Source organism: Protopterus annectens, chromosome 13.part0, assembly GCF_019279795.1.
Source record: "Protopterus annectens isolate FY-2018-M chromosome 13.part0, PAN1.0, whole genome shotgun sequence".
Classification (NCBI taxonomy): Eukaryota; Metazoa; Chordata; order Ceratodontiformes; family Protopteridae; genus Protopterus; species Protopterus annectens.
This window is the reverse complement of record NC_056747.1, coordinates 818,593,402-818,611,215: the sequence shown is the minus strand read 5'-3', so window position 1 is coordinate 818,611,215 and position 17,814 is coordinate 818,593,402. Positions and strand designations below refer to the sequence as shown.

Here is a 17,814-nt window from a genome sequence, read left to right as displayed (position 1 = left end):
AGAAAACACACACAACACAGTCCCAAAGAACAAGTTATCCCAAAAAAAATATAGATAACTAACCTCTCACACACACACACACACACACACACACACACCCTAGCAAGGGGGGGGATGGGAGGGGAGAAGGCCTGACTAAAAAAATTAAGGAGTGAGGGAAATTGTAGTCAGAAAAGGGCTTAATATAAACTAAAAACGTTAAATATAAAGTTTTAAAGTGAAAAGGGGGCAAAAATAGTATTATATAAAACACTTACCAGGAGCTGGTAAAAGGAGGACCTCATCAGCGAAGCGGCAAACGAGATCTGGGTACTTACCGCCTTGCATCATGGGATATGGGGCTGCCTCGAGCTGGTAAAAGTGACTCTCGAGCTTAGCAAGTGCCGAGTCGGAGCCGAGGATCGGCTCCGAACCCATCAAGCAAGAATGAAGGCGAGATTGACAACTTAACATGCTCTATTATTGCATATTCCTTCTGACTTGGTGGAACGTCGGGGAGTCACGCCTGACTTTGAGAAGGTGGAAGGAAAAAGGGAATGTACTAACCTCTGGATATTATGCTTAGCACCCAGGCATTTTTTGTAAGTTTGATCCAAGCACCTAGGTGGAGTGAAAAATTACCCCCTGACTGCCTCCAGAGCTGAGCAGTCAGAAAACACTTCAGGGGCGCTGGTAGGGCCTATCAAAGAAAGGGACTCTGTAGCCCTGTCTTTGCAGACCACTGAAACTTAATCCTCTGTCTTAACAGGAAGAATATCTGTGCTGATCCTGAAAAGACCCCTGGGACCTTTGGAACCAACTCTTTTTACTACCTCACTGATTCCTGGAGAAAGTGCACTGAGGAGTAGAAAACTTGATCCCCAGAGTCTTTCCTTTCTGTTCACTGTGGGTTAAAGTATCTTTGATGGATGGCCCAAACAAAGAGGAGCCATCAAAGGGAACATTAACAAATGATGCCTTAAAGGGTTCCGCAAAATCATAAAGCTGAGAGGCCTACTGGGCTAATGCACTGTGCTGTAGGTGAGAGGGGCCTGGGTTCAAGACAAAGCAAGGGTGATTACTTACCAGATGGGTAGCAAACTGGCTCACTGACAGAACTCACCTAGTCAAAATAGGGGAAAGCCACCTCCAGCAGTAGACCCGTAACAAGCAGTGCACCCCAGGGATCAGTCTTGAGGCCTCTGCTGTTTGGGATATACTTCTCAGAGGTGCAAGCCAAATCTCGTGGGCTATGGCTGACCAAGTTTGCAGATGACTGCAAGCTGGTTACTATCATCAGTTCCTCTAGTGATGTGGACATCCTCCAAGAGGGTCTCACCCAAACAAACGAATGGTACCAGAAACATGGCCTCAAACTGAATGCCAAAAAAATGGATCATCATCCCTTCTGGGGAGAGTGACATCCCCACAAATTCTCACATTGATAATAAGGTACTAAGCACGCAATCAGTCATGAGAGACTTGGGCACCCAGGTTGATAGCAAACTGACTTTTGACCACTATATTGCCTCCATTGTACGGAAAGCTTTCCACATGGCCCACCTCATTAGTAAGGGTATCTCATCCAGGGACAAGGTGGTCAAAACATCCCTGTATTTTTACCTTATAAGATCCATTATTAAGTACAATGCCCCTTTTGGCATGTACCTCACAAAGTATATGCAACAGCTGCTCCTCAGAGGTGACCTCTCTCTGACATACAAAGCAATCTCAGACCCCGCCCTGATGGGACTGCTGCATATTCGCAAGTTAAGCTCCACTCGAGTAACCCACACATGTGACTTCAACCTGGTCTGTGACATCAATAGGACATGTTGGCAAGACAGATTTGTGTCCCAGAGACTCCCCCTTTTATGGAACAGATTCTCTCTCCACATGAAGCAGAGTACCTCATTAAACCTTTTTAAGCACAACCTGGACAACTGGATGGGGAACATAAAATACACCCCTAGGATTCCACCTGTGTCCCTGCTGGACAGTGGCATAGGATGCTGACTTGTTGGAACATGGGCTAAATTCTTGGCTAGGCTTATAAGGGTCTCAGGGCCAATAGCCTAGTAATTTCCTATGATCCTAAAGCCTCATCCAGGCATGTCTTCTGATTCCAGTACCTGAGCCACCTGCCCATGAGGTGCCCTCTGCTATATGGGAGATGAGCTTCATGGAAGAATTAGCAAGCCAGTTAGAGAGACATTTTTTTTAAGTCCTCTGCCGACATGGTCTCTGCAAGAGAGTTGTAAAGCTCCTTGACCAGGTCTCTGCAAATCGGTGAAGTGTGCCAAACAGTTCAAAGACCTCAGCGCAAAGGTAGCCAAGGTGTAGATGCTCTTACCAAATCTGTCCATCACTCTTGACTCCTTGTTAGGTGGATGGACAGTGGTGCTCTGATCAGCTAGCTACTTTTTGGTAGCTGCTGCCACAACCACGGCATCCACTGGAACAGCCTTAGTCCAATACGGTCTGCTCTTGGGGGGGTATCAATGAGCTTAGGGATGGGTTCAATAGTGTCTGGCTCCTTCCAGGCCCTGCAGGGGACTAGGTCTACCAGGTCATCTGCTGGGGGAGGGGGGGTCACCTAAGACATAGATGGGCCTGCCCCGAAAGCCTCCAAAAATACAGACTCCTCAGTAGAACGATTTTGGGCAGAACAGCCACCTCTTTGCCTAAGGATCTCTACGATGTCTCCAAAGGAGACATCATCTGGTGGTGATCTTGGGGATCCTTCTCCATCATTTAAGTCAGTGTCCTGTGTGAGGGAGTCCAGAGGGGACTGTCACCTTTTGCATAACGTCTTAACGATGAGCCTCCTCTGAGAGATGATCAGGGAGGTATCAGAAGAAGAAGAATGGGCTCCCTCTCTTGGGGGAGACCTCAGGGACTTCTCGGGATGGGCTGAACCTGGACAAGCATGATGGGCTCAGTACTCAGATCCACAAGGGGGCAAATGGGGAGGATCAGCGATAGAAGAGGTTTGATCTCTGTAAGAAGAGAAAACCCCTTTCACAACCTGGAAGGCCGACAGAGCCGGTGAGCCACCTTTCCTCTTCCTTGGAGCCAAGCCAGATGTGGAAGAGATGATGTGAACAACCCTGGAGCCGCAGCCCCCAGACAGAATCAGACTAGATCTAGGATCAGAGGTGGAGGTAGATCGCCTACGGGTACCTGACATGGAAATGACATCTATCAGATCTGAGGAGCACTTCTAATCCAAAGCAGTACAGCCGGTCTTGGATCTGAGGACGTTGGATCCGAAGATTCAAGACCTTCGCTGGTGGCTCCGAAAAGGCCCTCGAAGTTTTATGAGGGCATTTCTTAGGATCCATGACTACTCGTAGAGGGGGGCCCCTGGTGAAGAAGAGGAAGATGAGGGCAACAGCCCTTTTAGAATAAATTTGCTCCTGTGGTCTGAATAGCCCAAGGACTAAGTCCTTCACAAACAGAATAGATAGACTGCAACTGCTCTGGCCTAAGACTGAACATGCATTTTTCTTGTGCGTCTGACTCAGGAATCTTATGGGAACAGGCAGAGCAATGTTTAAAACTGAAGGGTTTGTCTGACATCCTTGGAACACAGAAAAAGAAAACACACATTTTTCGAAAAACAATATTAGCAGTTGAAAATATTAATAAACAGTTACAACAGTAGTGACTAAATAAACTATTTAACTGCTTAATTACTTAAATATTAACATTATTTAAACTATTAAACTGTTTAAGCTAACAGTTTTTAACACACACAGTAACAATAACAACTAACCAACACCAAGATTATTTTATTTTATTTATTTATTTTAAGTCAGAAGGCGGGAAAGGCCCTGACAAGAAAAAAGAGAGGGGGAGAAGAAAAGGCAATATGACACTCTAATGCCTTACAGAAACTTACTGGAAGGGGATGTTGATAAGAAACAGAAAAGTTAATAAAAGGAAGAGAAAACTTAACTAGAAGTATAAAAACTTAGCTTAAGCTACTTGCAGTCACTTGAGAGAAGAAATCTGCGTCTGTTCACTGAGGTGGCAAATGAGATCTGAGGAAGCTGTAGAGAGGGTACAGCATTGTGGGTAGAGGGAGAAGCTCGAGATTAGGATCCAATCTGTAAAATGCATCCAAGTCGGATCAGAGATCCAATAGTGAAGTAAAAAAAAGGACAACATCAGATATCCTTATATGTGTCCACTTAAATTCTGAGAGAATATCTTCAAGATGTTAAGTCATCTTATTATCACTGTACTCTTCCCTTATCAGACCTATCATCAAATGCAATGCCCCTCTGACGTATAAATCCAAGCATATCACTCAACTGGAAAGGCCCCAGAGATTTTTTAACCATAAAAATTAAAGGCCTTAAAACCTTCAACTATCCTGATAGACTAACACAATTCTCCTTACAATCAATACTTTGCCGGTTGCTCCTGGATGATCTGTGTCTCGTGTGTACTAATTTTAGGGTCATATCACCATCTAGTAACAGACTCCAATATTTCTGGATAGACCACTTTGTCCCCAGACCATGAATCCAGTTGGCTTTTAACTTCTTCATGTTTCAAATATAAAGTGATAACTTATTCCATAATATTATCAATCTTTGAGTTCACTAAGACTGACGTAATTGTGCCCACATAGTGCATAAATCAAAACACATAGCTTTTTGAGACATGAAAGATCCAATCCTGTTTGAGCTCCTATTTCTTTGCAAAACCAGTGGTTCTACAAAAGCTCATACTTGGGTATCAAAATTTACACCAATAAATAAAAAGGATTCAATGGAAAGACAGATTCCTAGCTCAATGTATTCCCAGCCTGTGGGATAAGTAACCACTACAGGTCAGGCAAAGTACTTCTATGTTTGCTTGTAAAGCTAGTCCTAATGGAATGAATGGGTAGAATAAATTTATACCAAGAAGATCTTGTATGGTCCCTGCTTGATTTGAGAAGTGGGCACTATTAAGTACTTATAAAGGGAGGCAAGAACTTTTAAGTATGCCTGCTTAAAGGTGTATATGACTAGGCCTATTATGGTTCCTGTGATTACTGGCTTATTACTCTTCCTATGCCAACTAAACAGATTGAGGTTATCTACTTGTAAATGATTACCAAACAAGTGATGAAGAAAGACTTCCAAAAATAATAAGCCAGCATTTCAAGAAATTTGTCGGATACAAACAACTCAGAACATTCTAATAACATACAGAACTATGGGGTAGATAACTTGCTATCCTATTATATGCAAATTATAACATGCTGAAATCTAAATCATTTAAAGTCATGTGCCCATCTTGTATAGCATCATTTAGCATACAGAACTGCTTCACAGACAGACTCAAACAAAAAAGACTACCATACAGTGGCATAAAATAAAGGCAGGAGATTAGTCTATCAGATGAAATGACATAATGGCAACAGCCAGATTTAAGTCAATGTACCACTCTCCCTTCTTTCATCAACTCACCTTTTGGAGTGTCAGTTGAAGGGAAAATTCTCACCTGTACCCAGTTGACCCAGGTTTGATTAATGGTCTGAGTGATGGAGGAACCCACATGGATGAGAAGGGAATGATGACACTGTGCCTTCACCTCTGCCTCTGAGAGGACTGGGGTATGTGTCAAGGAATGTGCTACCTGCTCCACTTCCTAGAGGAGACTAGGAACAGACCATTTACCAAAAATGTGGGAAAGCTGCAGATATGGGGACAGCTGTCACATCACACCAAAGCATATGCAATCCCTAAGTAAGAGAAAGTAAGTGTAGGCGACAGACTGTTGGGAAAGCATATCGGGGAATACACTGCTGTATTCAATTCCCAGTGAAGACTAAAAATAAAATTATATGTATGCTTAAGAGGGGGTGGAGTTTTCAAGACTTATAAACCTGTAAGTGTGAGTACAGCCCTTTCACCATTCCATTGAATACCTGAATGCAATCCAACACATGCAGGGAATAGAGGGAATTAAGACCAAATTTCACCCGATGGCTACAACAGCAAAATGCAGTAACAGTCTACACTTAGGTAGTCAATGGGTAAATAGTGAAGCAAAAGAAAAAATCTCTGCTTTTGAACACTGCCACATGAGGAATGACATTCAAGGGAATGTATAACTGCAAAATATAAAGTATAAAAAGATTGTGAACTAAACAAAATTATTTCGATTCAGTGACAAACTGAAGAAATAGAGAAAGGAACACTACTCTTACAAAACAATCAGAAGTAATACAAACACTATTACATTCCTAAAATAAGTTATTAAACCTGCACCAAAAAGGCAAATTAAGACAAAGTAAAATGTAATTAACAGTGGTTGATAGACATATAACAGAACTGAAAACTTTCAACATTCTTCCCAGCTAATAACGGTTAAGCATCAAATCAAAAGAAATATCAGTGCCAATAAAAATCCTTTTGCCATCCACCCATTTCTGCTGCCTAAGCAAGCACAATTTCCCTCGTACTTGACTAGACTGTAGCAGACCGCACGTAATGATTCATGCTCGTTGCGTCTGATATCGTAGGTGACCATGCTGTCCATTTCTTCATGGGCAAGTGATAATTGAGCTTCAGAAAGACTGCAGCTTGCTGACTCCCGTGCACAGTCTTCAATGTTATGAGCTTCATCCAAGATAACCACCTGGTTTTTCAAATCGACATCCATCTGCAAGTTAAACATAGCATATGGTTAAAATATAAAAATTCTAGGAACAAAAAAAAAGGCATGGGAATGGAACAGAACAATGCTGTGCTATAATACTGTTACATTTAGAAAATTCTGAAAAAGAAAAAGGCCCAAGACGCATCTTATCTGCAAAGCACCATCTACCTAATCTACATGCAAGGTAGACCATGTTTTTCACAAAATCTCACCAAGGCAACACTGATATATAGACTGTATTTACATAACATATATCATGGACAAAAGTAAATCAAAAATAAAAACATTGCTGGGTGCACAAGACCCAGGATAAAAAAGTGCCCAATCCTGGTAGGCGCACTGGTGCCAGGACTGAAAAAAATGATAGCGTAGAATCCTCAAAATATGGAAACATTCCTACAATGCTACAATGGGGCCAGGCCAGTGTCAGGGGGAGGATGCCCCCCCCCATTGTAGAAGGAAGTAGCAGTCCACAAAAATGGCAAAAATTGATTGGAATATACTTATAGAACAATGAGAAAACATCAGATGGCTTGCTAGAACCAAGTGGCTGGTGGCTGTCACTTATAAGTAAGGCATTAAGAGTGGCCGCCTGGTTTTTATTACACATCAAAAGACAGAAATTTTATAATGCCACATATTTACATTTATTTAAGTAAGTATCTGCCTGTGGTAAAGTTGTGGCCAGTTCTCAAAGACAAAATCTGTTAAATAAAAGTAGTTACAGCAAATGAATAAAAAATACAACATGTAAACAACCTGCATGGAATGCAACCTCTATCTAAACCAAACAGCTGCTATCATGGGCATCCACAGTATGGCAACTATTAAGAAGCAGTAGAATTTTACTTCTCCCAATCCTATGCCTATTTCTGCTGTGATTACCGACTATATACAATCTGAATAGTACAAGGTTTGCAAGATACCTAAAGATAAAGGCTCATTTAATATCAGCTTTGGAAAAAGAGTTAAAAGTACAGTTTAAAAAAAGCAACAGAACTAAAACTCCTGGCTACACAAAGAATACATGGCACAAGGATCAGAATTTTAGAAATATTTATTACTCCAATGTATGAATTTGGGGTTTCCTTTCTGATCTTCCAGCAACTGGAGAAGTTGAACTTTCAAGCAGAAGAAGTTTATAGAAACAGATGCTCAGAAGCAAAGGGAGCTTGAGTCTGTCAGCTTGGATCATTCTAATGCCATTCAGCTCCTGACTATCAATGTGGAGTTCGAAGCTTAATTTGTACAACTTGAGGCTCGCTTAGAGACCTAGAATGCAAACTAACATAAGAGAAGGACAGGGTGAGATGAAACACATTTAAGAACTGAAATCCATGAAGTCCCGGAGAAAGCTGGACTGCTTACAGTTCATTATTTCTCACTACTCCAAATACACATAAATTCCACAGAAGGAATTAAAAACTGAAAGGGTGGGTGCATCATATTTATATGCAGAGATAGCCAGGTACTAGCAGACAGCCACTGCAGACCAATGTACAGTTTACATCATATGGCTAAAAAAGGATCCTCTCAATTAGTTCTGAAAGACTTGGAAATTCTTCAGATCGAGACACCCCACAGTTTATTCTAAAACTAATTATTCAGCAGCAACCCAGAAAATATGATTAGTTTGCTCTGGCTATGAAACTAAGCAAGGTAAAAGTGTTACTATCCAAGACTCATTACCCTGCTTTTCAGGATCTTCCATCTCTCTGGGGCCAAACTCATGGTAGATTTAGTTCTAAGAAGACATAGAACAGCATAAAAAGGCAGCACAGGAAACAGTAGGGAATGTGGGGTTGTATACATTCAGCAACTGAAAAATAATAAAACAACCCCCAGATACAGTTAAGAAATTAATTCTAAAATCATTTTTGCTTTTTAAGCTGAAAATGAATATATGGGAGAAGGCAGCATTCTCTGGGGACTCACTTAAGGAGATGAGAACCCTCCAGCAAGATGAACAATAATAATGATAAGTTATCACTACTGCATGCATGTTGGACTGCAGTGCACATGTGAAGGTTCTTCTTTAGCTATCACCCACATTAATTTCTCAGGCGTTAAGCCATTTATCTTCTTACTCCAATTAAAAAAAAAAGTACACCACAATCACTGCCTTTTAAAACATAGCAAAACTCCTCATTCATGGTACACAAGGTTTGTGCTACCACTGCAGGAATCGCTGCAAGGAACAGACAAATGCCTATGACTGGATCCAAGTTACTCCAGTGTGCAGTCATCATAAAATTACAAAATGGGAAGTATTGAGTGTTTACCGAAAGGATGACACCAGATTATTCCCACATATGATTTAAAAGGTCATGATGTATGGTGGATTCAGTAACTGATATCATATTTTAACAGAGGAAATCACAATAGATTATTGAACAATTTTGCACAAACTGTCCTGTGTGTTTACTAGCCAAGTGGAAAAGTAACTGACTCTCATTCAAGAGCTGTTGTAGTACTGACTGATCATCTTAAAGTGGAGAAAAGTACAGTTCTGTACCTACCATAAATGTAGATGTTCGAGTGTATTCACTGTTGCAGTGATTACAATTGGGTTATCCTGCTGGCAGGCTACCCTCAGTCGGCCCGAATTCCAAAGTCTAGGTCTGGCATCGGTTGCTGTCGTCCCTTCCCTGACGTCAGTGCACCAGGGGTATAACAGATGCAGCCAACGTCATTTTCTTCAGTTTTTCTTGCCCCAGATGTCAGGTGCCCCTAAAAAGGTAGGCTAAATTATGCCAATAAGCATGCATACAGAAAAAACAACTTTTCCTTCATCGACAAGCAAATACACCACATAGGCTGTATAGAATAGAGAAGTAGAGATAAGTCCCAGCAAAGAAAAAGGGGGATGGTGGGAGGGATAAGTCCCAGCAAAGAAAAAGGGGGATGGTGGGAGGGTAACCTGGACTGCAACAGTGAATACACTCGAACATCTACATTTATGGTAGGTACACAACTGTACTATGTTCATCGTTTTTCACTGTTGCAGTCATTACAATTGGGTTGAATCCCAAAGCTAAGGTTGGTAGGCTGGTGCTAAATAGGATTAGGAGAGGCTATCAGGCCCAGTAGATCTGCAGTGGCAAAGCCTGCCCTGGATTTTGAGTAGAGAGGTAACTGGCAGTGCTTTGTAAATGCATGCACTGAACTCCAAGTTGCAGCCTCTAAGATGTCTTTGGGTGGTACTCCTCTCAGGAAGGCTGCTGAAGTGGCTGCTGCTCTGGTTGAATGTGGCCTAATACCCTTAGGCACTGATTTGCCATGCTGTGAATAGCAGAAATGAATGCAGTGGTCTATCCACTTTGAAATAGTCTGTTTTGAGATAGGCTTTCCTTGTGATCCTGCAGCATATGCCACTAGAAGCTGTTCAGTCTTTCTGAAAGCTTTGGTTCTGTCCAAGTAGAAGCATAGCTGTCTGTGAATGTCCAAAGAATGCAGAAGTCTCTCACCCTTATTCTGTGGGTTTGGGTAAAAGGTAGGCAAATGAATTGTTTGGTTAAGGGCCACACTGGACACTACCTTAAGCATAAATGTAGGGTTTGTCCTCAGAGAAACCCTGTCATGCTGGAAAATAATAAAAGGTTCCACAGCCATGAGTGCCTGTAACTCTGAGACTCGTTTAGCGGAGGTTATTGCTAGGAGCAGAGCTATTTTCCAGGATAAGAATTTTATATCAGCTGTAGAGGCTGGCTCAAACGGAGGCAGTGTGAGTTTTTCCAAGACATAGTTGAGGTCCCATGCAGGTATTGGGGCTCTCCTTCGAGGTCTTGTGTTTTTGGCCCCTCTGAGGTACTGCTTTAGTAATGGAAGCGAAAAAATAGGTGGATTTGTATTGTAATGAGCTGAAATTGCAGAGGCATGAATTTTAATTGATGAAAAGGAAAGGCCTTTATCCAGCATCTCAGTTAAGTATTGCAAAATCTGAGGAATATTTGGAACAATCATGTCAAAGCCTTGTGTCTGATTCCAGGCACAGAATCTCTTCCATTTTTCTGCATAAGATTTTCTGGTGCTAGGCCTCCTGGCCTCCAAAATAACATCCATCACTGCTTTTGAGAGAGGTGTATCTTGAATGGCTACAGTATCCGCATTGCTGCCAGGTTTAAGGTCCTGAGTTGGCTGTGCAGTATCTGACCGTTTTATTGGGTCAATAAGTGAGGAATTTGAGGTAATGTGCAAGCTGGACTTTGAGACAAGCTCTTTAGGATTGGGTACCAGTGCTGGCGGGGCCACTCTGGGGTAATCAGTATCATTTTTGGCTTTTCTAGTCTGACCTTGAGGAGTACCCTGGGAAGGAGAGGCAGAGGAGGAAATGCATATACTGTTAGGTTTTTCCAGCTGAAAGATAGAGCATCCACTTTCCATGCTTGCTTGTGATAACTCCTTGTGCAGAATTTCTGTAGTTGGTAGTTGTGAGTTGAGGCAAATAGGTCTATGTCCGGGCATCCTCAGTTCTTTGTTATCATGCTGAATACTTGTGGATCCAATTTCCACTCGTGGGGATCGTTTAGGTTTCTGCTTAGTTCGTCTGCCAGAGCATTTATCCTTCCTGGCAGGAATTGTGCTTGCAGATATACTTGATAAGTCAATGCTGTGTCCCACAAGTTCATGGCTAGTCTGCAGAGGGGGTAGGAATGTGTGCCCCCCTGCTTGTTTATGTACCACATGACTGTAGTATTGTCCGTCTTTATCAGTAGTTGTCCTGGATGAAGTAGGTCCTTGAAAGCTGTCAGGGCATTCTGTACAGCTAGCATCTCTTTTTGATTGATATGTAGATGCATTTGACTTGTGGACCATGTGTCCTGAATACATCTTCCTGCCATATGGGCCCCCCAGGCATAATCTGATGCAGCTGTTGTCAATGTCTGCCTGGCTGTGAGTATGGTGAATGGCTGTCCCGTGTTGAGGTGACAGGCTTTTGCCCACCATCGAAACTCCTGTTGCAGGCTGGGAATGAGGGTAATTATTGTTTCCAGGCTGTTGCAATGTTGAGTCCAAACACTTTTTAGATACCATTGAAGTTTCCTCATATGCAGTCTTGCATATGGAATTAGCAGAATGCAGGATGCCATGAAGCCCAAAGCCTGCAGAATTTTTCTTGCAGATAATTGGGACTTTGTTGCCAACATTTTGAAATAAGTAGTCAGTTGTTTTTGTCTGTCTGGCTTGAGATAAGCCATCTGGTCAGTTGTATTTAAGCTTGCACCCAGGAATATTATCTCTTGAGAGGGTACGAGTTTTGATTTCTTTTCGTTTACTGTGTACCCTAGACCTGTTAGTAACCTTTTTACAAACGCCAGATGCTGCAGTAGAGTGTCCTTGTTCTCTGCTTGAATAAGGCAGTCGTCCAAGTATGGATGTATTTGTATTCCTCTGTCTGCAAAATGCAATCACTGGTGCCACGCACTTTGTGAAGACCCTAGGCGCAGTAGATAAGCCAAAGTGCAGTGCAGAGAACTGGTAGTGCATTGAGCCAGCCATAAATCTGAGGTATCTTCTGCATGATTGTCTGATTGGGACATGCAGGTATGCCTCTTTTAGGTCTAAAGTCACATGCCAAGCCTTCCTGCCCAGCATGGGCAGAAGCTGCTGCAGAGTTAATATTTTGAATTTTGGAATATCCAGGAATATGTTTAGGATAGACAGGTCCAGTATTGGTCTCCAGGCTTTGTCCTTTCTGGGTTCCAAGAATAGCCTTGAGTAAACTCCTATTCCCTGCTCTTGCTGTGGTACTTGCTGAATGGCTTTCAAGTCCATGAGGGATAAAACGTGTTTTTGTGCCTCTGCCCAATGACTGCGTAGCAGGTTTGGCATACCATTTGGCCTTGGCAGGTTGCGAAAGTGGAACCTGCAGCCTTGAGATACGATATTTAAGACCCATTTGCCCTAGGTGATCCTGTGCCAATTTTGTGAGAAAAGTGCAAGTTTTCCCCCCAAAGGGGCAGCCAGAAGATAAGTGCTTGGTGTTGGTAGGGGAAAGTCATTGAGAATGTTTCCTGTATGGCTGTGATTTTTCCTCTTCACTTTTGGAGGTAGAAGCACCCCCATTTCTTAGGCCTGTGTGAGCCTTGGGGGTGTGATCTGCCTCTGGGGCGTCTGTATCTGCCTCTTTGTGGCCTGTCTGACACTGGAAAGGACCAATTCTTTGTAGGCCAGTTCATGCTAAATCTGGGAGGCTGTACCTGTAAGAAATCCTTCACTGTTTGCAAAGATTTAGCTTTGTCCTCCATTTTCTTCAACACTTCTTCTGCTTTAACACCAAACAATGTATCATGTTGTAATGCAGCATCTAATAGTTTTGCTTTAACATGATTAGGCAGATTCTGCTCTTTTAACCAAGCATGCCTCCTAATAACAGGACAGGTAACTGCAGCCCTGCAAGAGGCCTCTAGAGAATCAAAACCACATTGCAAAGTATGCTTTCCCACTTGTTCAGCTGCATGCAATAAATCCTGCATTTCTTTGTTTTCTGCACATTCTGAATTTGTCAACATTTTCTGTTTAAGCAGTGACATAAGATATTGCCGATATTTAAGCATATGGAACTGACAATTTAAAGCTCTTACAGCCAAGGTAGCAGAAGTATAAATCTTTTTTCCCCATCTGTCCAGGGCCCATTGAATCCCTAAGAGAGGGAATAGGGTTTTTTGCAGTGGAAGCCTTGACCCTCTTGGGACCCTGAGAAATAGTTTCTGGGTCAGCAGCAGGGGTTTTTGTAAAGAAATTTATGTGAAACTGGAACCCTGTAGTATCTGTCTGGCTTTACAGGAGCTGGTGGTAAAGAGTCAGGTGACAGACCGGACTCTGTAAAAAAAACATCATATACAATGTCTAAAACATGAGGAATAGCAAGCAGTCTGTGCTGGGGTAATAAAAGGAAGTCTTTGAGCCTTTTCTTGGATTCACAGTAATCTTGGCTCTCCCAATGGAAATGCTCCCTCATAGTATGCAGGGTCTCCCCAAAAGAATAATCCTTAGGAGGCGAGGCTGAAGGGATGGATTCTTCAGCATCAGAATCCTCATAGGGAGGAAGGGAATATTCATGTTCAGAAGAGGAATCAGAGGAAATGGAAACCTGATCTGAAGATTCATATTCTATCTCTTGCCTAGGCCTCTTATCAGGAGGGGGATGGGAACCTCTGATCAAAGTAATTAGGTCTTTGGCTATTTTAAGCATCTGTTTTTTAAGCATGGAAGTCTGTCCAGGAGAATGCTGTACTTGTTTCTTTGTCTTTAGAGCTGCTTTAGTATTTGCCTTTGAAGCTGAGGATATAACTGTGTAGGTCTGAAAACACCCACAAAAGCCGATGCCTGTTCAGCGTCTCTGGACCCATCTGAGGGAATAGTTTCCGAGTGTCTAATACCTTGAGTTTCCAGTGGCCTAGTTGGCTCCACGTGGGAGTCGGAAGCGGCCTGTGGCTCTGAGGTAGCGGGCGTCAGGGGCTGCGAAAGCGGCTCACTGAGAACCGGCGACAGGCCTAGCGGAAGCCTCATCATCAGTTTTGGACCTCGGATGACTGCCCTTTTCCTTGCGTTTTTTTATAAACTCTGGTCGTCAGCTGTTCCGATGGCATTATATAATTGAATCTTCGGCCAAAGTAATGAAAGGCAAAATCTTACCGACACTTAATAGTGTGTTGGTTAAATTTAGCACAAAACTGACAGCTAGCAACGCTGTGGTCAGGGCCTAGGCAAGGAATACAGTAAGAATGAAAATTGTCGAAAGATTTTACTCTTCTAACATATTCTGGAAGAATCACACCAAGTTCTTGTAAGCAAGTAAAACAGCTTTATTTTACATGCATGGAGATCTGCTACATGATAGTAATATGCCAGCAGTCTGGTTACTTGTACTTTGAGTTCTCCTTATATAGACCATCCTGCACGTACATACACGTAGCACACAGAACATTCATTAAAATTGATAGTTTGATTACTTGTTTTTACCAGCCAGTACCACAGTTATTCTTGCACCATTAACTTTATCAGCAGTTTAAGATTAACTCCTGCATTCCTCAGTGATCAACATTTTCCAGAACATTTCAGTTTGCACGCAGTGAACATTTTCTGCTTAACCCTTTAAATACAGAATACAAAATATGTTGACTTCAGTATTTTTCCACATTTCCCCCCTTACAACATTTTGTATACTGTTTATTTTACACAATCCCAGATCGTTGTATACCTTCTCATAATCAGAGAAATATGCTTTTGTAGCATTGGCAGAGATAACCTTCGATATTATCATTTTGATACATGGTATGCAACAGCAGCCAAGCAGCAAAAATATGATTGCACCAACACATACAGCAATTAAAATGTTCATCAACACAGAACCCCAGTTTCCAAACAGATTTTGGAAAAAGTCAGTCAAGGGGTTTGGACCAGGTTTAGTCAGTTCAGAAACTTGTTGAATTATTTCAAGGTGGCTCTGAATCGCGTGCTCGTTATCAGGGATGAATGAGCAGCACTCCTCGTGTATCAGAGCTAGTACCTCCTTTCGCCGCTAGGGTGAAATCGAGCGCCATACGGTTCTGCAACACTACTGTTCTCATCGCGTTAATTCGTCCGTCACCAATTCTAGCGCTGAAAATGTCGCATTACTCAGAGTCTCTAACAGTTTTGACAGTTTTCTCAGTTCCCAGATGGATTTTACTGTCCCATATGCTGGCAAAATACCAGCCCAAGCAATTACATCATCGCCTAGGTCCATATGTGAGAGTCCTTTGCTGCTGCCGTGTGCCAAGTCATGGTGATAAATCCATGACGCATCAATGTTACCAACGGGATTAATAGGTTTATTAAGAGAACGTGCATTTCGTATTTTACCTTGAGGCAACGCATTTGCGTGCCTGATAGCTGGTATCAGATATCCCAAAAACAACTTCCTGACCAGCCATATGGTAACCATTTATATGCTTTCCTACCACAAATAAAATAACAATCATTTGTTTTGATGGTAATATTGGTTGCAAATTCATAACTCCCATTTGGCTTTAGCCCTTAAATAACAGGCCATATACATACAGCATTTTTCAACAAAACTAATATCATTTACATTGATGTCTTTTTTATAGCTCCAAACTTGGTCTCACACTGCCCTTCTAGGGTACAATTATGAACTATTGTCAAATTACATTGGCTCAGCCCCACCTTAACTTTCCCAATCTTTTGAAAACACACTGTTCCATTTTGGCCCCAGAAGAGGCAGCGCCACCTTGTCTCTCAGTGGTACTTCTGTGGTTTCAAACAACAAACTATTCAAGTATCATTTATTCCCAGAGGGGCTGTCCCTAACATTAAGCCACTGTGTACAGTAGGTATTGCAGTACATACCCAACAATATGAGACATTCATTGAGGATGCATATGCATATTTAATCGCTTGATATGTATTAAAGTTTGGATGCCAGCTGGTGTGTTTGTCTCTTTTGAATGGCTAGCTTCATTAAAAGACAGAAATGTCCAAAACAGAAATATTACAATCACAATAGTTATAAACAATAAAACATTGCAATAGAACCATTTTCTCTTATTCTCATTATTGTCCTTCATGATTGCTGCTGTCTGTTTGTTCCTCAGGGGAACTCAAGTCTTTATTTAACTTAAAATGTTTTATGATTTTGCAATGCGTTAGGTGGATCCATGAGGACCTTTCTTTAATCCGAACTGCTGTTGGAGTTGCGATTAGCACCTGGTAGGGCCCTCCCATTTGGGGATGCCCAATTCTTGCGTTTATTATTTTGATCCAGACCCACTCGCGGGTCTGATTTCCGTGATCTTGTCGTCTCTTGAACCTGAAAAACAATCATTCGTTAAACAGCTGTTAGTATTGGTCAGCATTTTCCTCATGTACTCAGCTATCTCCTCACCCCCTCACGTTCCGCAGGCAACAAGTTTTGCCACTGCGGCGTAATAAGGTCTCCCATACAACAACTCAAATGGGGTGACTCCTTTTGAGGTGGGAGTTGTCGCATGGAAAGGAGGGCTAGAGGTAGACAGGTAATCCAAGATTGATGTGTCTCGCCATGAGTTTTCTCAACTTGCCTTTTAGAATGCCGTTATGGCGTTCCACCAACCCTGCTGACTGTGGGTGGTAGGCACAATGGTGTTTCAATTCAATTTGGAAAACTGTAGACAGTTTGTGTATGATCTGATTGACAAAATGTGTGCCGTTGTCAGAGTAGATGCGTGTAGGAAGTCCAAAGTGCGGGACGATGTGATTGACCAAAATTTTAGCCACTGATTGAGCATCCGGATGTGTCACCGGAAAAGCCTCAACCCACTTAGTAAATGCATCTACTATTACTAACACAAACTTCTTTAGTTGTGCCGGGTCAATTCGATGAAGTCCATACATATTGTATGAAAAGGATAGGGGTGTTGGAAATGATGCGGAGCAACTCTGACCCTCCCGTGGTATTTAGCACATACTATGCAGGATAGACAAAAGCGTTTTGCATATGCAATGAAACCCTTGGTCCAAAAGGTAAGGTGGATAATTCTAACCATAGCTGCAGGGCCCAGATGGGAAGGGCCATGCACAACTAGTGCTGCATATCTAAAAGATTAGTAGGCAAAACATATTTATTATCCGGTCCCACATAGATTCCTTTGTTCTGCCTAACACCATACCTAGTCCAGCGTTGTTTTTCCTGTACTGTGCTAAGTTCCTGCATGACTTGTAAGGTTTGCAAATCAAATTTATCTGTTGGTTGTAATTCTGTAGGTGTGGTTTCAAGTGAAAAGGTACTGGACATAGCTGCCTCTTTGGCTGCTTTGTCTGCTAGGGCATTACCAAGTGATACCGGGTCCTTAGCACGGGTATGAGCAGCGCATTTACAGATGGCCAAACCCGTGGCCGTTGGACGGCTTGTAGTAATTCAAGGATTAGGTCTTTGTGCATAATGTCTTTCCCGAGGTTGTAACCATCCCCTATTTTTCCATTGCTGAGCAAACACATGCACCGTGAAAGCATATTGACTATCCGTATAGATAGTGACGTTCCTGTCCTCTGAAAGGAGACATGCCCTTGTCACAGCAATCAGTTCCGCTGCTTGGCGGATAAGTTCCGGGAGTGGTCTTGCCTCTATTATCTGAGTTGCAGTAGTAACTGCATACCCTACCTGCGTGGTGCCTGTTTCTGTTTTGCGTG

The 17,814-nt window shown here is 42.4% G+C and overlaps 1 protein-coding gene across 3 annotated transcripts in view; it reads right to left on the bottom strand.

Moving 5' to 3' along the window:
- The window catches only part of BRIP1 (BRCA1 interacting helicase 1), a 2,367,390-nt gene that overhangs the window by 1,260,391 nt on the left and 1,089,185 nt on the right, over positions 1-17,814 (bottom strand). For all 3 annotated transcript variants that reach the window (XM_044054537.1, XM_044054539.1, XM_044054538.1), the window contains one exon: positions 6,446-6,645. In XM_044054537.1, coding sequence (XP_043910472.1) covers positions 6,446-6,645 — 200 coding nt within the window. The remainder of the gene's footprint in view (positions 1-6,445; positions 6,646-17,814) is intronic.